At 43.2% G+C, this 15,567-nt stretch overlaps 1 protein-coding gene across 2 annotated transcripts in view; it reads right to left on the bottom strand.

Annotated features, from left to right (window-relative positions):
- Positions 1 to 7,498, bottom strand: part of NFATC2 (nuclear factor of activated T cells 2) — a 103,979-nt gene extending 96,481 nt beyond the window's left edge. For both annotated transcript variants that reach the window (XM_044986048.1, XM_044986047.1), the window contains exons 1-2: positions 7,304 to 7,498; positions 2,537 to 3,569 (exon numbers count right to left, since the gene is read on the bottom strand). In XM_044986048.1, coding sequence (XP_044841983.1) covers positions 2,537 to 3,569; positions 7,304 to 7,310 — 1,040 coding nt within the window. In that variant the 5' untranslated portion in view covers positions 7,311 to 7,498. The remainder of the gene's footprint in view (positions 1 to 2,536; positions 3,570 to 7,303) is intronic.
- Between the last annotated feature and the right edge of the window lie 8,069 nt (positions 7,499 to 15,567).

Below are 15,567 nucleotides of genomic sequence, written 5' to 3'. Positions count from 1 at the left end.
AGAGACTTGTGTGCATGCCAGCAGATTCACTATTGCAGCTACAGCTCTGATCTAAGGACTGTGCAATCACTTGTAATGTATATGAGCCTTTTCACCATTTAATAACTCTCTTCTTTTTTATTATTAATAAATATTTAGTTAGTTTACTGAGGATTGGCTGACAGCATGATATTTGGGTTAGATCTGAAATATCTATTGGCCTGGGGGTAAGTGTCTGATCCTTTGGGAATGGTAGAACTTCATGTATGGAGAACTGGGTTTTCAGTAACCTCTCATCAAAAAGGCAGTTGTCTGGATGGGGAACTGGAGGCTCGAATGCCTAATGGGGACAGTGTTTTGGCTTCTTGTTAACGGAAGCTCATTTTGTTATTGGTCTGGTAAATCTAATCATAGAATAAACCACCCATTTTTGGGGTGTGTCTCCCCTGTTTCTTGCAGTCTGCCCTGAGTGTTGCACTTTCAGCTGTGATCCATTTTAGACACCAGTCACAGTAGGTACTGTGACAAAGTTCCTCCTCTACCTTGGTGGGTCCTGCGCTTATTGGCGGATTTGCTCACCTCAGTGATCTTCCCCTCTGGTGGAACCGACAGTCTGGGTCAACTCCTCCTGTGTCTGATCAGGAGTTGGGAGGTTTGGGGGGAACCCAGGCCCGCCGTCTACTCCGGGTTCCAGCCCAGGGGCCCTGTGGATCGCAGCTGTCTATAGTGCCTCCTGTAACAGCTGTATGACAGCTACAACTCCCTGGGCTACTTCCCCATGACCTCCTCCAAACACCTTCTTTATCCTCACCACAGGACCTTCCTCCTTGTGTCTGATAATGCTTGTACTCCTCAATCCTCCAGCAGCACACCCTCTCACTCTCAGCTCCTTGTGCCTCTTGCTCCCAGCTCCTCACACGCAAATCTCACTGACTAACTGGGAGGCTTTTAACTAGTTCCAGCCAGCCTTGACTGGCTTCAGGTGCCCCAATCATTGTAGCTATCTCCACTGCCTTCTAGAAAGATCTTAATTGGCCCCAGGTGTCTTGATTAACCTGGAGCAACTGCCATTTGGTTACCATGGTACCAGGGATTTGTTTAGCCTGGGGCTAGCATACCTGTTCCTCACTACTTTACTGTAGCCATCTGGCTTTGCCCCATCACAGTACTCATAAAAGTACTTGTAATCACTTCTTCTCCCTAGGTCTAAGGTGCTGTGGGTGAACTCCTGGCCCAGCTGAAGTCACTGGGAATTTTGCCATTAACTTCAATGGTGACTTTACCTTGATCCCTTAATTACAAATGCCACCAAAATCTAGGATTAGCAAATCTTTCGGTAAATCACGCTCCAAGCAGAGACACGGTAGCTTCTTAATAAAACTGTTTAATGGAGAGTGTGCACTTATAGCTGATCTTTGCCATGCACCTTAGATTTTAATAATTTACTGTGACTTAATAAATCTCCATTTACTTGGCCTGGTCTACACTAGCTGGGGGGGGGGGGGGAGAATCGATCTAAGATACACAATTTCAGCTATGAGAATAGCATAGCTGAAGTCGACATATCTTAGATCGAATTAAAGTTACTTACTTCACATCCTCGTGGCGCTGGATCGATGGCCGCGGCTCCTCCATCGACTTTGCTTCTGCCTCTCGCACTGCTGGAGTTCAGCAGTCGACGGGAGAGCAATTGGGGATCTATTTATTGCATCTACACTACATGAGATAAATCGATCCCCGATAGATCGATCGCTACCCGCCGATCCAGCGGGTAGTGTAGACATACCCTTAGTTTTGTAAACTGTTTTTTTTAGTTTTGATTATATAAAAAGAACAAAGTGATGTATAATATACATGAAAATAAAGATAATAAAGCACAAAAAACACTAATAAAATGCTAATGTTTCTTACCAGATATTACATTTCCCTGTTATTAACATACAGGAAAATCTTATATTATAACATTACAGTAAGAGAAAATATGTTCAGTGCTGGGAATGGATCTTAACCAACTATTACCTCATTGAGATAAACTTCAGCAAAGACTCCTCTGATCAGACAACCCATAGAATTTAATGTCCTATATATTTTTGCATTAGATTTGTGGTTACTAGAGGACAATATGTTAAATCACACAGGGTCCAAGTCTGTGGGTTGCTGAGTAGCTTCAGTTCCCACTGGAATCACATCAGTGAGACTTGAGAGCATTCGGTACCACAAAGGATTGAATCCATAATTTCCAAATACATCACCGCATATTGAGGCACCAATCCTACAGCATGATCTGAAGCAAAGGAACTTCACACAAGGACCAACACTGGTGAATCATACTGCAGGATTGGAGGCCTTATACTTTAAGCTTCTTGGGAGGGAAACAGTATTCGTCTTTGAAGCATGCCAGTGGAGCTAAATAAATTACATTCAGTGCTTCCACTGGTAAAGCTGATCTGTTTATATGACTCTTTACAGCAATGCGGCGTATCTGTGAAGAATTTGATGAGAGTCAAGGAATAAACCTAGCAAGTGAAAATACAAAAATGTGAAAAGTACAACATACCTGCAGATGGGTATTGCAGGCACCAGCTGCTTTGGCCAAGATGGAGGTACTAACAAAATGGATTCAGGTGCTGAGTTTCTCCTGTCTTCCTGATCACAAGGCCCAAGGTAATCAACGGTCTGAAAGACGTGACATGGAATGCTGTTTTTGTGGGAAGGCACTGATGGGGGATCAGGGCTGGTTTTCCAAATTTTCATGGGAACACCACAGGGAGGATCCGTGCTAAGGTTGTTCATAGCATCCATGAGACTAGAAGAGCTGGGCAACTGTGTGTAAGTGAGCAAAGAGCTGTCTTCTCTCAAAGGGATGTGAGGAGAGGCTTGTGGCGAAGGGGTCCTTGACTGTCGTGGAGAAGTGGAAGGCGGCTGAGTGTTGCAGAGCTCAGTGCAAGAGTACCTCCGTTTTGCACCTGGCGATGACGACCTTGAGTTGGGACGGGGTGATGGTGAATGTGGTCCCAAGCAGGTATCCTCCGTGATGCTTGTTCGTGGTGACATTATTGGCGAGGTTCTAGGGGAATAATGAGTATGGATGTTTTGAAACTGTGGACAAAGGTCATCACTAGGGCCATTATTTGGTGAAACACATGGTGATGTGTAAGGAGAGAAATTTGTCTCTGAAATGAAACTTGCAGATGAGCCGCTACTAGCTGGGCTCAAACACAGCGGTTCTCTGTAGCCCTCATGGCCAGGGACAGGCAGTGTAAACCTTGGGCTAGCGGTGGCTGAGTTGGACTGATGTTCTACCAAAAGATCTGTGTCTCTGCTGTGCAAGGGAACCCTTGAATTAGTCAGTTCATTGGATAGAGTGATCTCAATCCTAGGGCTCAAAGCTGAGGCCCCAGGCTTTACAGGGTCCAAGTTGCATTTTGACCCTATGCTATCTGGCTGTCCATATCTGCCCATGTGATCTGCAGAAAGACTAGGAAAAGCCAAGGGGCTGTATGGCTTGAGGCCATAGTCCAAGACATCATCATGAGGGTATGTAACTCCAGTGGGTGGGCTGTTGGTTTTATGTGAAGGAGTCGATTCTTCTGGAAAAAGAAGGGTCTCTTTAAGACTATAGATATTACTACAGAAGCTGAGCAATCATGGATTAAAAAATGCATATTGATAAAATGGATGTGATCTGGTATTAGGTGAATAGTAGGTTGTTGTTTTTTACTATTTTGTACTGCAGTTAGTGCATGTGAAAGGTACTGGATTAACAGCTCAGGAAGCTTAAATCCTCAGAACAGGCACAGGATGGACAGTGACACTGCAAACTTCTCCACACTGTCCTGCCAATCTACTGTTACCTGAACCCTGACATGGGGTCACCTGTGGGGGTGAGACGGTAGTTCAGTTTCCATGCCTGTTTAATCTTTGGCCTCTCTGCTGACGCTGCCAACAGGGTACAAATGCCAATTGTGGTGATGTGATTTTTGTATATTTTTACCTGTCAGGAACTGGACTGAGACCTAACATGTCACAAAACCAGATCCCAAAGGGACTGAATAAAACTAAAAGACAAAAAAGTGTTTTTCCATTTTCTCATATAGCAAAGTCCAGGTCAAATATGCTTCATGAAAACAAAGTTCAACACAAAGATATAAATTACCAATTAATTCTGTTTTCACTGTGTTGTTGTAGCCTTGTTGGTCCCAGGACATAAGAGAGACAAGGTGGGTGAGCTGATATCTTACTGGTGGAAGATACAAACTTTCGAGCTCCACAGAGCTCTGCTTCAGGCCCGGAAAATGTAGCCAAAGTGTTACAGTGTCAACACCTGTACCTTGAGGACTGATCTATCAATCCATAGCTAACCAGACACTAAAAATCATGGTCTCAACAGAGACACTGGCTTTATGGCTCATTACAACAATTTGTAACCTACTAAGCCTCTTTTGTCCTGTGACTGCAGAAGTGTTAATTGCCCACTTCATTTTCAGTGTTTATTGCAACCATATGCTTAACAATCGGCTCCACCTTGTATTTAGCTGTGACACTCTGCTTACCTTTTCCAGGCCAAAAGAAGAGCTCTGTGGAGCTCAAAAGCTTGTCCCCTCTACCAGTGGAAGGTCCAATAAAAGATATTGCCTCACATAGCCTTGTGTCGCTCAATAATTCTGTGTGACAGCTTATTTGGCTTCATATTTCCTCAACAAAGCATGCAATAAGTCTCAAACAAGTGAGCACGAGTAATCAGAAAACATACTGTACAGTTGGTATTTAAAAATTAAATATGTACAAGGAAGCCACCCTATTTCTTATTCAGGCAGATTATTTCTTGATTTCAAGTCAAAGAGCATTTGGTCTGAATAAGGAGTACACGGTTCAGCAGAAGACGTCAAGGCTCAATCCTAGAATCTTTGCTTATGCAAGTAGGGTTGCAGGCCAAAGCCTATAATTATCTAAGAATCTAGATTTTTTTCAAATAGAGTGGGATGCCCAGGGGCTGCAAGCCACAGTCCCCCTTCTACTGCCTTTGAAGTCAATAGCAAAACTCCCACTGATGTCAATAGGCCTGATTCTGATTTCACACAGGGGTTCACTAGTCCACTGCCATCAGCTTCAGTGGAATTACTCCTGAATAGCATCTGTTAGTGAGAGCAGAGTCATGTCCAATGAGAGCAGCACCCGACCCCCGGACTTAACGAACACACACATATGTTAGCTGCAGTGCTGATATAGTTTCACTAAAGTGACACCTGAAAGATATTTATCCACTGAACAAAATGATAGAAAATATAATAATAATTTTCACATTTGTCTCTAAATGATAAGAGGCATGGAATAGTTTTGAAGATTTTGATTAATTTGGCATTCAGTAGTCAGAATTATACTGTAATTATGGATTAATTCACTCTCTGAATTCACCCTGGGGCATACAGCTGTACGTATTGCAGGCGAACAGCCCATCATTAAAATATCTAACTAACTGTTCCACCTTATTCTCCTAGTCATTCCCAAACAGCACTCCACGCAAGAGACCAGTATTACATATGTAATGCGGGAGGTGCCAATTGTGCATCTTACAAAAGTAGTGTATGTTTTTCCATGAAATGTTTGCTCACGCTCTCACACACACAGTTACATTTTATTTCAAGGGAATTTTTTCACATCCTTTAGTATTTCTTTTTTCCTGATACAATGCCAGTTTTGCATTGAAAGCATGCAGGAATCCAAAAGTTGGCTTCCCTGTTTCAAATCCATCTTTACTTATAAAGGTAAACTCATTATTCCCCCGCTTTCCCAGATCACTTTCCAAGTGAAAAAAAAAAATAAAATGCTCTGAGTTCTTGGTAAAATGACTCTTTCTAGTTTGCTACAAAACATGACCCCCACTCAAAACCCCCCCAAAATACCAAAAACCACTAATTTTGACTAGTTCTGCTTTTTTGTTCTGCACATTTTGCACAGCCTCTGGGATGCTGCATTTAAACAGAAATTCTGTGTGGTTTTTTCCCCTTATCTTTTATGCCTCAAAAACGCCTGCCAAATGTTTATTTGACAGAGCCACAGAAGGCTCTGAGAGTCCCACTTGCAGATTTCTTCAGGCTCCTGTTAGCAGTTGCCTTATTTCATCGCAGCAAATGGCTGCTTATAGGGATAACAAATTAGAAGTAACTAAATCTTGAGCCAGATACATCTGGCCATTGTTGATCTCAAATTTCAAATCTTTGGTATCCAGATCACGCAAGTTCTGCGGCACCTAACCCCAGAGACTGAACCTACACATCATTTCATACAAGAGGAACTCATCCCTCACCATTACTGTACAAGGCAACATGCCCCTTCTCATTCATACAAAATGTCCCTTCCTTTGATTTCAGTGGAATTACTCCTGATTTACATTGTGTAAGTGAGAGCAAAATCTGCCCCCCAACTAGAGCAGGACCTGATCTCAACACTATAGGAACTTAAACATCGACATTGTCTCAGTAATCATGGAACAGTTCTCTAGGCTGACCAATTTCACACCAAGGAACAGTAAAATGATTACATGTTTCAGTTCCCAGATCAACTATGGCCCCTACCATACATAGCAATGTGATATGGGCACATAGACAGACAGATGATGAGATAGCACAATGTGGAAGTGTTACAATTCCTGGCCCCAGATCCTTAGCTACATTTGTTAAGTGGTGCAGTTTTTCAGGAGTGTGTGTATGTGCCTGGAGGGCACGAGGGAAGTAAAAAAATTGTCCTATATATGGAATTTTCAAAGATGCTGCTGCTAACAGACCTCACCCCTTCAGTTTTTAAACTGAGCTGCAGAGATCTAATAAAGACGAATTTTAATTCACACATGAATAAAGGTTGAAGAAATATTAATACAATAAAATTATTGTGGTGAGCATCATTCTAAGATCACTTTGCTTATTATTAAAATACTTCAACAGTCACTTTCACCCTTACCAGCCACTTTCACTACAGGGTCAAGCAGGGGAATTCACATTCCTGCTGTTATTCACAGCAACAACATGAACCTAGATTCATATAGCACTTTTCATCCTCAGACATTCCGAAGATCTTTACAGACTGTATATACTGAGATCGCTCACCCACCACGAAAACATGGCAGGAATTCTGTGCCAGCAACACTACACACGATGAAAATTAAAACCATCTGTAATTTAACCTCCATCAGTTATCGATATAGCAGGCAGCATCACTGGATTCTGATCAAGGCACTAAGCAGAACATCTCTGAACATCACCTTGAAAAAAATAATGCCCGAGGATCTTCACTGACCAAAAAAAAATGGCTAAGGCCTCAGTATTACCTCTCATGCAAAAGAGATCACCTCCAGCAGCACAGCAAACTCCCTAGAACCAGCCTGGTATATTGGCTCAGTTCTGCCTCAGGGAGAAGGCTGCCACTCACTGAATCAACATAACTTCCTGCAGTACCTAGGTTTTTCTTGGAGTTCTCCCATCCAAATCCCAACTCTGCTGAGCTTAGGAGATGCAATGAAATCACTGTCTGAGGTGGTAGGCTATAACCCATGTGTTTGTGACATCACAGTCTGTCGCCATAGAAATGATTGTGATGTTACAAATACAGCATTGTGACTTTGCTGCAGGAAAAAAGAGAAGGTTGGTGTGAAGCAGCAATTCCTGCTTTAAATTTAAACCACTTTCATTTAGGGCCCAATTTGGTTCCTATTGAAATGGCGGGGGGTGGGGGGTTGCCTTTAACTTCAGTGGAAGCAGGATGGGGCCCTTAATTAGAAGACACATAGTTGCCAATAGTCCCTGTCTGGCTAGCACAGTTGCTGGGTTTTGGACTCTGTTCCAGGAAGGAATAAGCCCAGCCAACATCCCAGCTCCCCCCCGCTTGAGCACCACAGGAGTTTATTTTTGTAAACAATGTCAGCCTCCTGCCTTTGAGAGGGGAAGTAAGGTTGTTTCTCCACAGGCAGGGCAGGCCACTTGAGTGCTCTGCCCGGCTGCTTTCCCTTTGCATTCACAGGCACCAGCAAAAGTGCAGAGCAGCCCAAACACTGAGAGTGCCTGGGGGGGATTCAGCCAGATGGCCCCAAACAGCGGCTGCACTGCTCTGGCCCCCTCCCCTCCAGGTGATGACAGAACCATAGCAAATGCATAGCTGGGCCAGCAAGCCTAGGAGGCGGAGGGCAGAAATTCTCCCTGTTTACAGCTTCACTATAGGGGCTTGTGCAGTGGAGAGGGGGGTGTAATTAGTTGTGCTGTGGGGACAAAGATGCATCAGTGGTGCTGGGTGGACAAGAAAAAAAAACTGAAATGGAGCAGGGGGGACAAAATGGCAGGACCTCAGGTCGGAGCAAAACAGGAGCTCCTTGAGATGAGAGAAAGAGGCAGGGAGAAGCCTCATACCACTGCTCCCCACATTGAAGATGTTAGGGGGGAATGGCCCTACCGCTTTCCTCCTGAAAGCAGCAAAGGGGGTCAGAGTCTCCATCCTTGCAAGCAGATAATGACACATACAATAAGCCTGTTGGGAAAGGTTTGGGGGGATTTTTTGGGTGGTAGGGTTTTGAGTCTTCTTGTGGGGCCCTCCCTAGATTCAGATAGGCAGCCACACTTCTGTCTGTCTAGCCAAACCCCACAGCTTTAAGGCTTTGTCTGTTTCACCCATGTAGGGCATCCTAAAACCTGGACTGTAAGCTCTCTGCATAAGGGCTGTCTTCTCTGGTGCTTGGCTCCACAGTGCCTGTCACAATGGAATCCTGATTGGCGCTCCTAGGTGCTACCATAATATAAATAATAAGATATAGATATATTCAACGTACTTCCAAATGCATCAGAAAGCTCATACAACCACCTGGTGGTTGGAGACTCCTTGCCCCCTACACACACACCCTAGCTTCCATGAAGAAGAATTGTCAGTCGAGTTTATTTTTAAGAACACATAAAGTTAAGCCACACAGAAGTATGGCAAGTGGACTAAGTTTAAGGACAAAACTCTGTATTCAAACTCTCCTGACTTTGACAGGCAGTTGAAGTGCATAAGGAAGGAAAGCTGCCTCAGGCTCCTATATATTCAAGATTTCCCCAGCATGAAAGTTTCTCATATTTTGTATTACTTGCAACTACAAAGCTGCTTAGACTGCCAAATGTGATCTGGCCAATTAGTATGAATTTAGAGAGTAATGGATCATCAGCACAACAGCATAACCATGCTGGATTTGTGTAAAATCATCTAAGAAAAGCTAAAGATAGCACCATCCAGGATGCAAGAATCAAGAGAATTCAAAGTAATGGGCCTGATTTGGATCTCACACCAGTTTTCCAACAGTGCAACTCCCTTGATTTTAATGGAGCTATGTCTTATTTGCACCAGGGTGAAAGGAGAATCCAGCCCATAGAATGTTAAATTACATAAACTACGTAATTGAAAGGTCACAGTAAAGATATTTTTCATGTATTTGAAAAAGCCCTTTCTTCTGTTATTTACACTAACTACTTGGAAGTGTAGAGTGAAAGTTGGTTTCATAAGTGAAATACGTTTCTCTCTAATGTGCGCATTGGATTCTTTATTGCAGGGCTGCTGATAAACACTGGGCTGTGCATATTGGTTTGTTTATTTTAGGGCTATTTACCAGGACTGGGGTGTTGATATTTTTTCTTTTAATAAAAGCAGTATAAAGGGAGGAGATGAGGAAATTACATGGAGATTGAAAACAAAAGAAGCCAGGTCCCAAATTTGACTTATCAACTTTGGCATTGTCCCTTTAAATCTGTGTAAAAGATTACAACTACATTGGGTTGAAGATGTTAGCAAAAAATTGTGCCCAGAAACAACTGCTGCCTTCAGATACGCACACAACCTTTCATTGTTGTTAGTGGCACTTGCTTGTATCTTAGGGCAAAATGAGTCCTCAATCATTTTATAGAGACATTTTTATGGGTCTCAAATGACTCTACAAAGAATAGTGCCCCATTCTGAATCCTCAGTATTAATGGATCTTAACTAGTCACCAACTGATTGATAGCAAACAGAGACCACATCTCATTCCAAAACACAGGAACGTAGGAATTGCCATCCTGGATCACATCAGTGGTCTATCTAGTCCAGCATTTTATATCCCGCAGTGGCCTGTACTCTGAAACATCTATTAAGATGTACGAAACCGTACAGAATGGTTGGTGTAACCTGCTCATACACAAAGTTCTTTTCTCAGCCAAAAATGAGGAATGGTGGTCTTCAACTGGAAGAAATTCAGCAGATGGGTTTTCAAGAAGACATTCTCTGAGCAACAGGAGAGGATGTCTCTCTCAGGTTTTAAAATTAGATAAAATCAAGACAGCCGCACTAAGAAGTTTTCAAAGCCCTGGTCAGGTGCATCTTCAAGAGAATTAAAAAAATTGCAAACACCTTTAGTTACCATGGGAAAACTTAATGCTCATCCCTACAGTACAACACACCCTCTTTTCAGAATTCCAGAAGTCTGTTTATCTAAGCAAACCTCTCAGTTCAGCCTGTTACTAGCTGGCATTTCTAGTTTTAATACCCTCAGAAGAAGATAGCTAATGAAAACCTTGAGATCAAAGTTAAAAGTGAAAGGCAAAGTGGAAAGTGGCACCTTTTCCCTACACTCCTGCCTATGTAAATGCTTGGCTTAGAGATGAAAATCCAATATTAATAATATTGACTGTTGGATTTTTATTTGCCCTTTTTTTCTCTGTGTTGTTTTTATAGCAGCCCATGTTCCTGTTGTCTCAGGCACACATAAGCACTGGAGACGGCCAGCTGCTTTCAGTAAGGATGTTGCTGTCTTTTCCATGGCAACTGATTGTAATATAGATACTAGTTTTAAGACATAAGCTTAAATGGACACTGTCAAGTTACAGTATTTTTTTTCATTTGTTTAAAACAAATTTCCCCCAGGCTCCAATCCTGAAGCCTGAAATTGATATTTGTTTCCTTGCCAAAAAATGGATCCTCTTTACTGTGTTTACAGTGACTTCTTATTATAGGGTTGGCCAGGAGAGGTGGGCTGAGCATCCTAGTCCATAAGGCAAAACCAGAGTCTCATAGCCAAATGTCTCTGAATGTATGAACTGGATTCAAAACCTAGAATCCGAAGACACTCCTATGGCTTAGGTTGTGTTTTGAATCTAAAACTGAAAAGGACCTGTTTACCTTGTTCCTGCTGAGATGTGGCCAAAATCTCTCAAAACCAATCATCAACTACAACCAGCTTGACATATGGATTAAAGCTTTTTCTTTAAATTTTAAATTTTCTGTTTTCTGTTGTAAACATTAGTACATTGAAGGTTGCTGATGTACACAAATTGCTTACAGATTCTGAATAGGGTCTTTTCAAAGACAGGGAATGTTGTCCAGATTATAATGCTAGTATTTTGTTGTGCGCTTTCTTATGCTAATTATTTCCATCTTGGGAACAAACAAAATTAATGGTAATTATGGTTTCTAGCCATTCAAATAGGGGGAAAGCAGGCTTTAGAAGGAAGTTACATCTCTCAACAAGTGTACACTGCTCACCATTAGCGTGGTTGAGAAGCTGAACCTTTCTGCACCCTCCTACACACTACGATATCCTGTGGAGTTTCCTACTATAGACTACTCAGCACTAGCCTCTACACTAAAGAGATGAATGAAAAAAGAATCTGAAGACTTCACTGAAATATGTTTTTCATTCAAATAATTGCCCTTAACAGTCACTGGTTTACTTTAGCAACTTTGAAATTGTATTAAACCTAAGAGATAATGTGGATTTACAATAAACTTTAGATTATATTAACCATCCTGCTTCTATTACACTGCTTGTGCCTAGGAATGCAGCAATAAGAAGAATCTACTGTGCTAATCGTGCCATACTTGATACCTACTTTATCTCCTTCTGCCAGACTGCCCCCTATGCACTGAACAATCTTCCAGTTCCAGCGTGGCAAGCCATTACATTCTCTTCATTCAGATCCTTCCTAGAAAACTGACTTCTTTTGCAGTGTCCACAAAAAGTGATTCCATCTCAAAAACTAAATCCTAGTTAGTCCCTTCTCTGTGTCCTATCAACTATTGCTATATAGCTTAGACTGGAAATTTTAGGGGACAGGAACGCTGTGTATTTTATATCACTTAGCTAACAAATAGTAAGAAATCAAGCATGCTTAATTTCATTAGGCCTGGACAGCTTAACACAGTGGCTCTCAACCTTTCTAAACTATCCCCCTTTCAGGAGTCTGATTTGTCCTGCGTACCCCCAAGTTTCACCTCACTTAAAAACTACTTGCTTACAAAATCAGACATAAAAATACAGAAGTGTCACAGCACACTATGACTGAAAATTTGCTGACTTTCTCATTGCTACCATATTATAAAATAAATCAGTGGAAACATAAATATTATACTATACACTGAAATGTAAGTACATAGAGCAGTAGAAACAAGTCGTTGTCTGTATGACATTTTAGTTTATACTGACTTTGCTAGTGCTTTTTATGTAGCCTGTTGCAAAACTAGGCAAATATCTAGATGAATTGATGTACCCCCTGGAAGACCTTTGTATACCCCCAGGGATATGTGTACCCCTGGTTGAGAATCACTGGCTTAACATGTAACTTTGGGTGGTGGGGAATGGAAAGGCATATATTCACATATCAACCTTTACAGCAATTCAGGCTTATGTGGGCTTAGCAGGATAAAAAATGCCCCCCCCCTCCCTTTTTCTGGAAGGACTCAAATTGTAAAGTTGGGAACTAGAAAATTCCTCAAAATTCAGGAATGATCTTGGGTTTTGGTTCAGGCTGCATCCAATTTTTTCCCTCCAAATTTTAAATCCATATAGTCCTTTACCCCAATCATTTATGATGTCAGGTAGCACACAGGACTCCCATTTTAAATTCAACTTTCAAGATATCCTCTGCCAAGATGATGCTAGTCATAGGGAGCAGAGTACGGCAGCCTCAACTACAGTCAATTCCATTGCACAAATGTGCACTATTGACACTGATGTGCAAAGTATTTTAGAAAGGGCAGACGAGCGCCTCCAGTCATTCAAGTCACTAGATGTAGCCAATCTATCTTGCCTTAGTGGTTGGTTGCTACCATCTTATAAAGAATCTGAACACTAAAATAATGTTAAAGCAACCGCACATTTCCCCTAAAACTAACTTGTAAAATAACCATTTTGCTCACTATTAGTTGCTCCAGTAAAATATAAAATTAGGCCTCGCTCCTGCAGATTTATGCACACGTCTAACATTACAACTGTGAACAACTCATGCAAGTAAAGTTCAGCAGGTGGGTAAGTCTTTGCAGGATGGGAGCCACAGTGAGGAAGTGCGACGGTTTAAAAACAACAAATTCAAATGATCTGACATAGTTTAAATCATGTTTCTCTCTCTTCTGCATTCCCCAGTTTTTTTAAACCAAAATGTAAACGTTATGCAACTTTGAGCAAGAGGCAAACACGAGGCAGTATATCGCATGTGTTCACTGGTTGTGTTTTGCCATTGTGATTAAATTCATCTGCCAGCTCTCTAGTCATGCATCCCATTACAACCAAAGCAAAAAGTTCTAAGGGGACAGATACACTGCGGCTACTGCACGATGAAGAGCAGGTGAAGTTTTCTTTAGCTTCCTTTCCTTTTGTTAATACTAAGAAGCTCAAAATAGATTGTCCACAACGGATATTGTAACCTCACCAGAAACTGCAGCATTTCCCTACCGCCCTCTTAGGGTTAACTGGAGAAAACAACTTCATCTCTCCCGAGAGCGCAGCCAACCCCTCCCCTGAACTACGGTTCCTTCTGCCCAAGTGCTAGAAGGACCAGCCTCATCCCTGGCACAAAGCCCTACATATTCCAGACACTCTCGGTACTCTGAAGCCATTTATCACATATCCAGGGGCACGGGGGTTTAAGCTGGGTTGGTTTTTTTTTTAATTGATCGTCGCCACAAACCTTCTGTACACTTCAAGTAATCATAATCATAATCGAATAATATCGAGAAGTCGAATTCCTCCTGCGGGCTGACGTTTCGATCTGGGTCATGGTCCCCCTGCTGTAAGTCAAACTCCGGATCCTTATGGGTGGAAGTCATCTGTGTCGCCTGGCCAAGTCCTGCTTTTATGAACAGGGAGAGGAGATGGGGGCAAAAACGGACACCTCCCTGGCTGAAAAGCTGTAAATTTCACGCCCACCAAAAAAACCTCAAGATCCTTCGAAGTATAAGAGGAAACGGGAGTTTAAAAAGACAAAAAAAAAAAATCTCCCGAGCTCCTGTTATCACCTCTCAGCTCAGGCAGCTGCACTTTTAAAGCGAGGTCCGCTCTGGTCTGTATAAATAATCCGGAATGGGCTGGCGAGGTGAGGAGCCCCCAGCTGGCTGTGTGATGGGTGAGCGATCCCAGGCTGAGATTCCCCGCTCCTAGCCCCGTCACACAGCAGCTCAGTGACAAGAGTGTGAAATTAACAAGATGAACAGTGGCAACTTCCTGGTCTCAGCAGCCACCTGCAGCTCGGAGGCGGGTCCTGCCTGAGGGAGGAGGAGCCCCCTCCTGCAACCAGCCAAAGGGGGACGGGGGGAACTGCCCTGTAATTCGCAGGACGATCAACCCGGGGGACTGGGGGAGTTTGTAGCAGGGAAGGATGAGGGGGGACAGAGAGGGAACTGGGTCAGGAGCAAGAGATGAGAGAACCCTGGGGAGCTGGAGGGAGGGGAGGCCGCATCTGAAAGCGGGGTGGGGGCTACATATTTTGGGGAGTGCAGAGAGGAGCATGCGAGCGGGGGTGGGGGGAGGATGCATGTGTTGTGGGGAGAGCCTTTAGCTGCGATGGTGGGTTTATAGTTCAGGGTGGGAGCCCTTGATAAGGAATTTTGCATGTGCCTGGGTGTGTAGGAGGGAGAGATGATTTGGAGGTGGGGGGGGGTGAATCAAGCGGGTGTGTGCATGGGCAAAAGTGGTTTGGGGAAGGGCAGTAGGAGAGTATGTGAGAGAGGCTGGAAGGAGACGAATCCATCCAGAGAGACTGGGGATGAGGAATCCACAGAGCGAAGAAAGGAGGAACAGAGGAGGGAAAGGGAGAAGGCGGGGGTGGGGGGGGAGACACACCGGAAAAGAAGAGAAGGAAGGAAAGGGACGGAGTATTTGCACAGGACAGCAAACTAGACTTTACAAATATGGTGGAAGAGATAAGGAGAGATGTAGCAGAAGGGGAAAATAGAGAGGAGGAAATGAAAAGTGAAAGTAAAAAGAACAGACACAAGGGATACAAAATAATGTTTTAAGGGGCCTTATACTTACTACAGAGCTTATATGGTAAACAGGAGGTGGTTCTTTTTAAAGGAGTGGATAGTATGGACCCTAGGGGTATGGCCAGAAATCTGCTGAAAGCAGCAAACAGCCTAGGGGAGCCTTGTTCAGCCAGCCTCTTTCCGGCCCCACTCCTGGGATTGTTCATGTGGTTGCACTTGTTTTATGTGCTCTGGAGGGTCTGCTGCATCCCAGCCACCCTCTGCTCTGCCCCCCAGCCACTGCTTCATGCAGTTCTCACTCCTTCCATTTCAATCTGTGGATTTTCACTAAGTGCAGTGTAGGAC

This window comes from Mauremys mutica, chromosome 13 (assembly GCF_020497125.1).
Source record: "Mauremys mutica isolate MM-2020 ecotype Southern chromosome 13, ASM2049712v1, whole genome shotgun sequence".
NCBI classification, from domain to species: domain Eukaryota; kingdom Metazoa; phylum Chordata; order Testudines; family Geoemydidae; genus Mauremys; species Mauremys mutica.
This window is presented reverse-complemented; position numbering and strand designations above follow the sequence as displayed.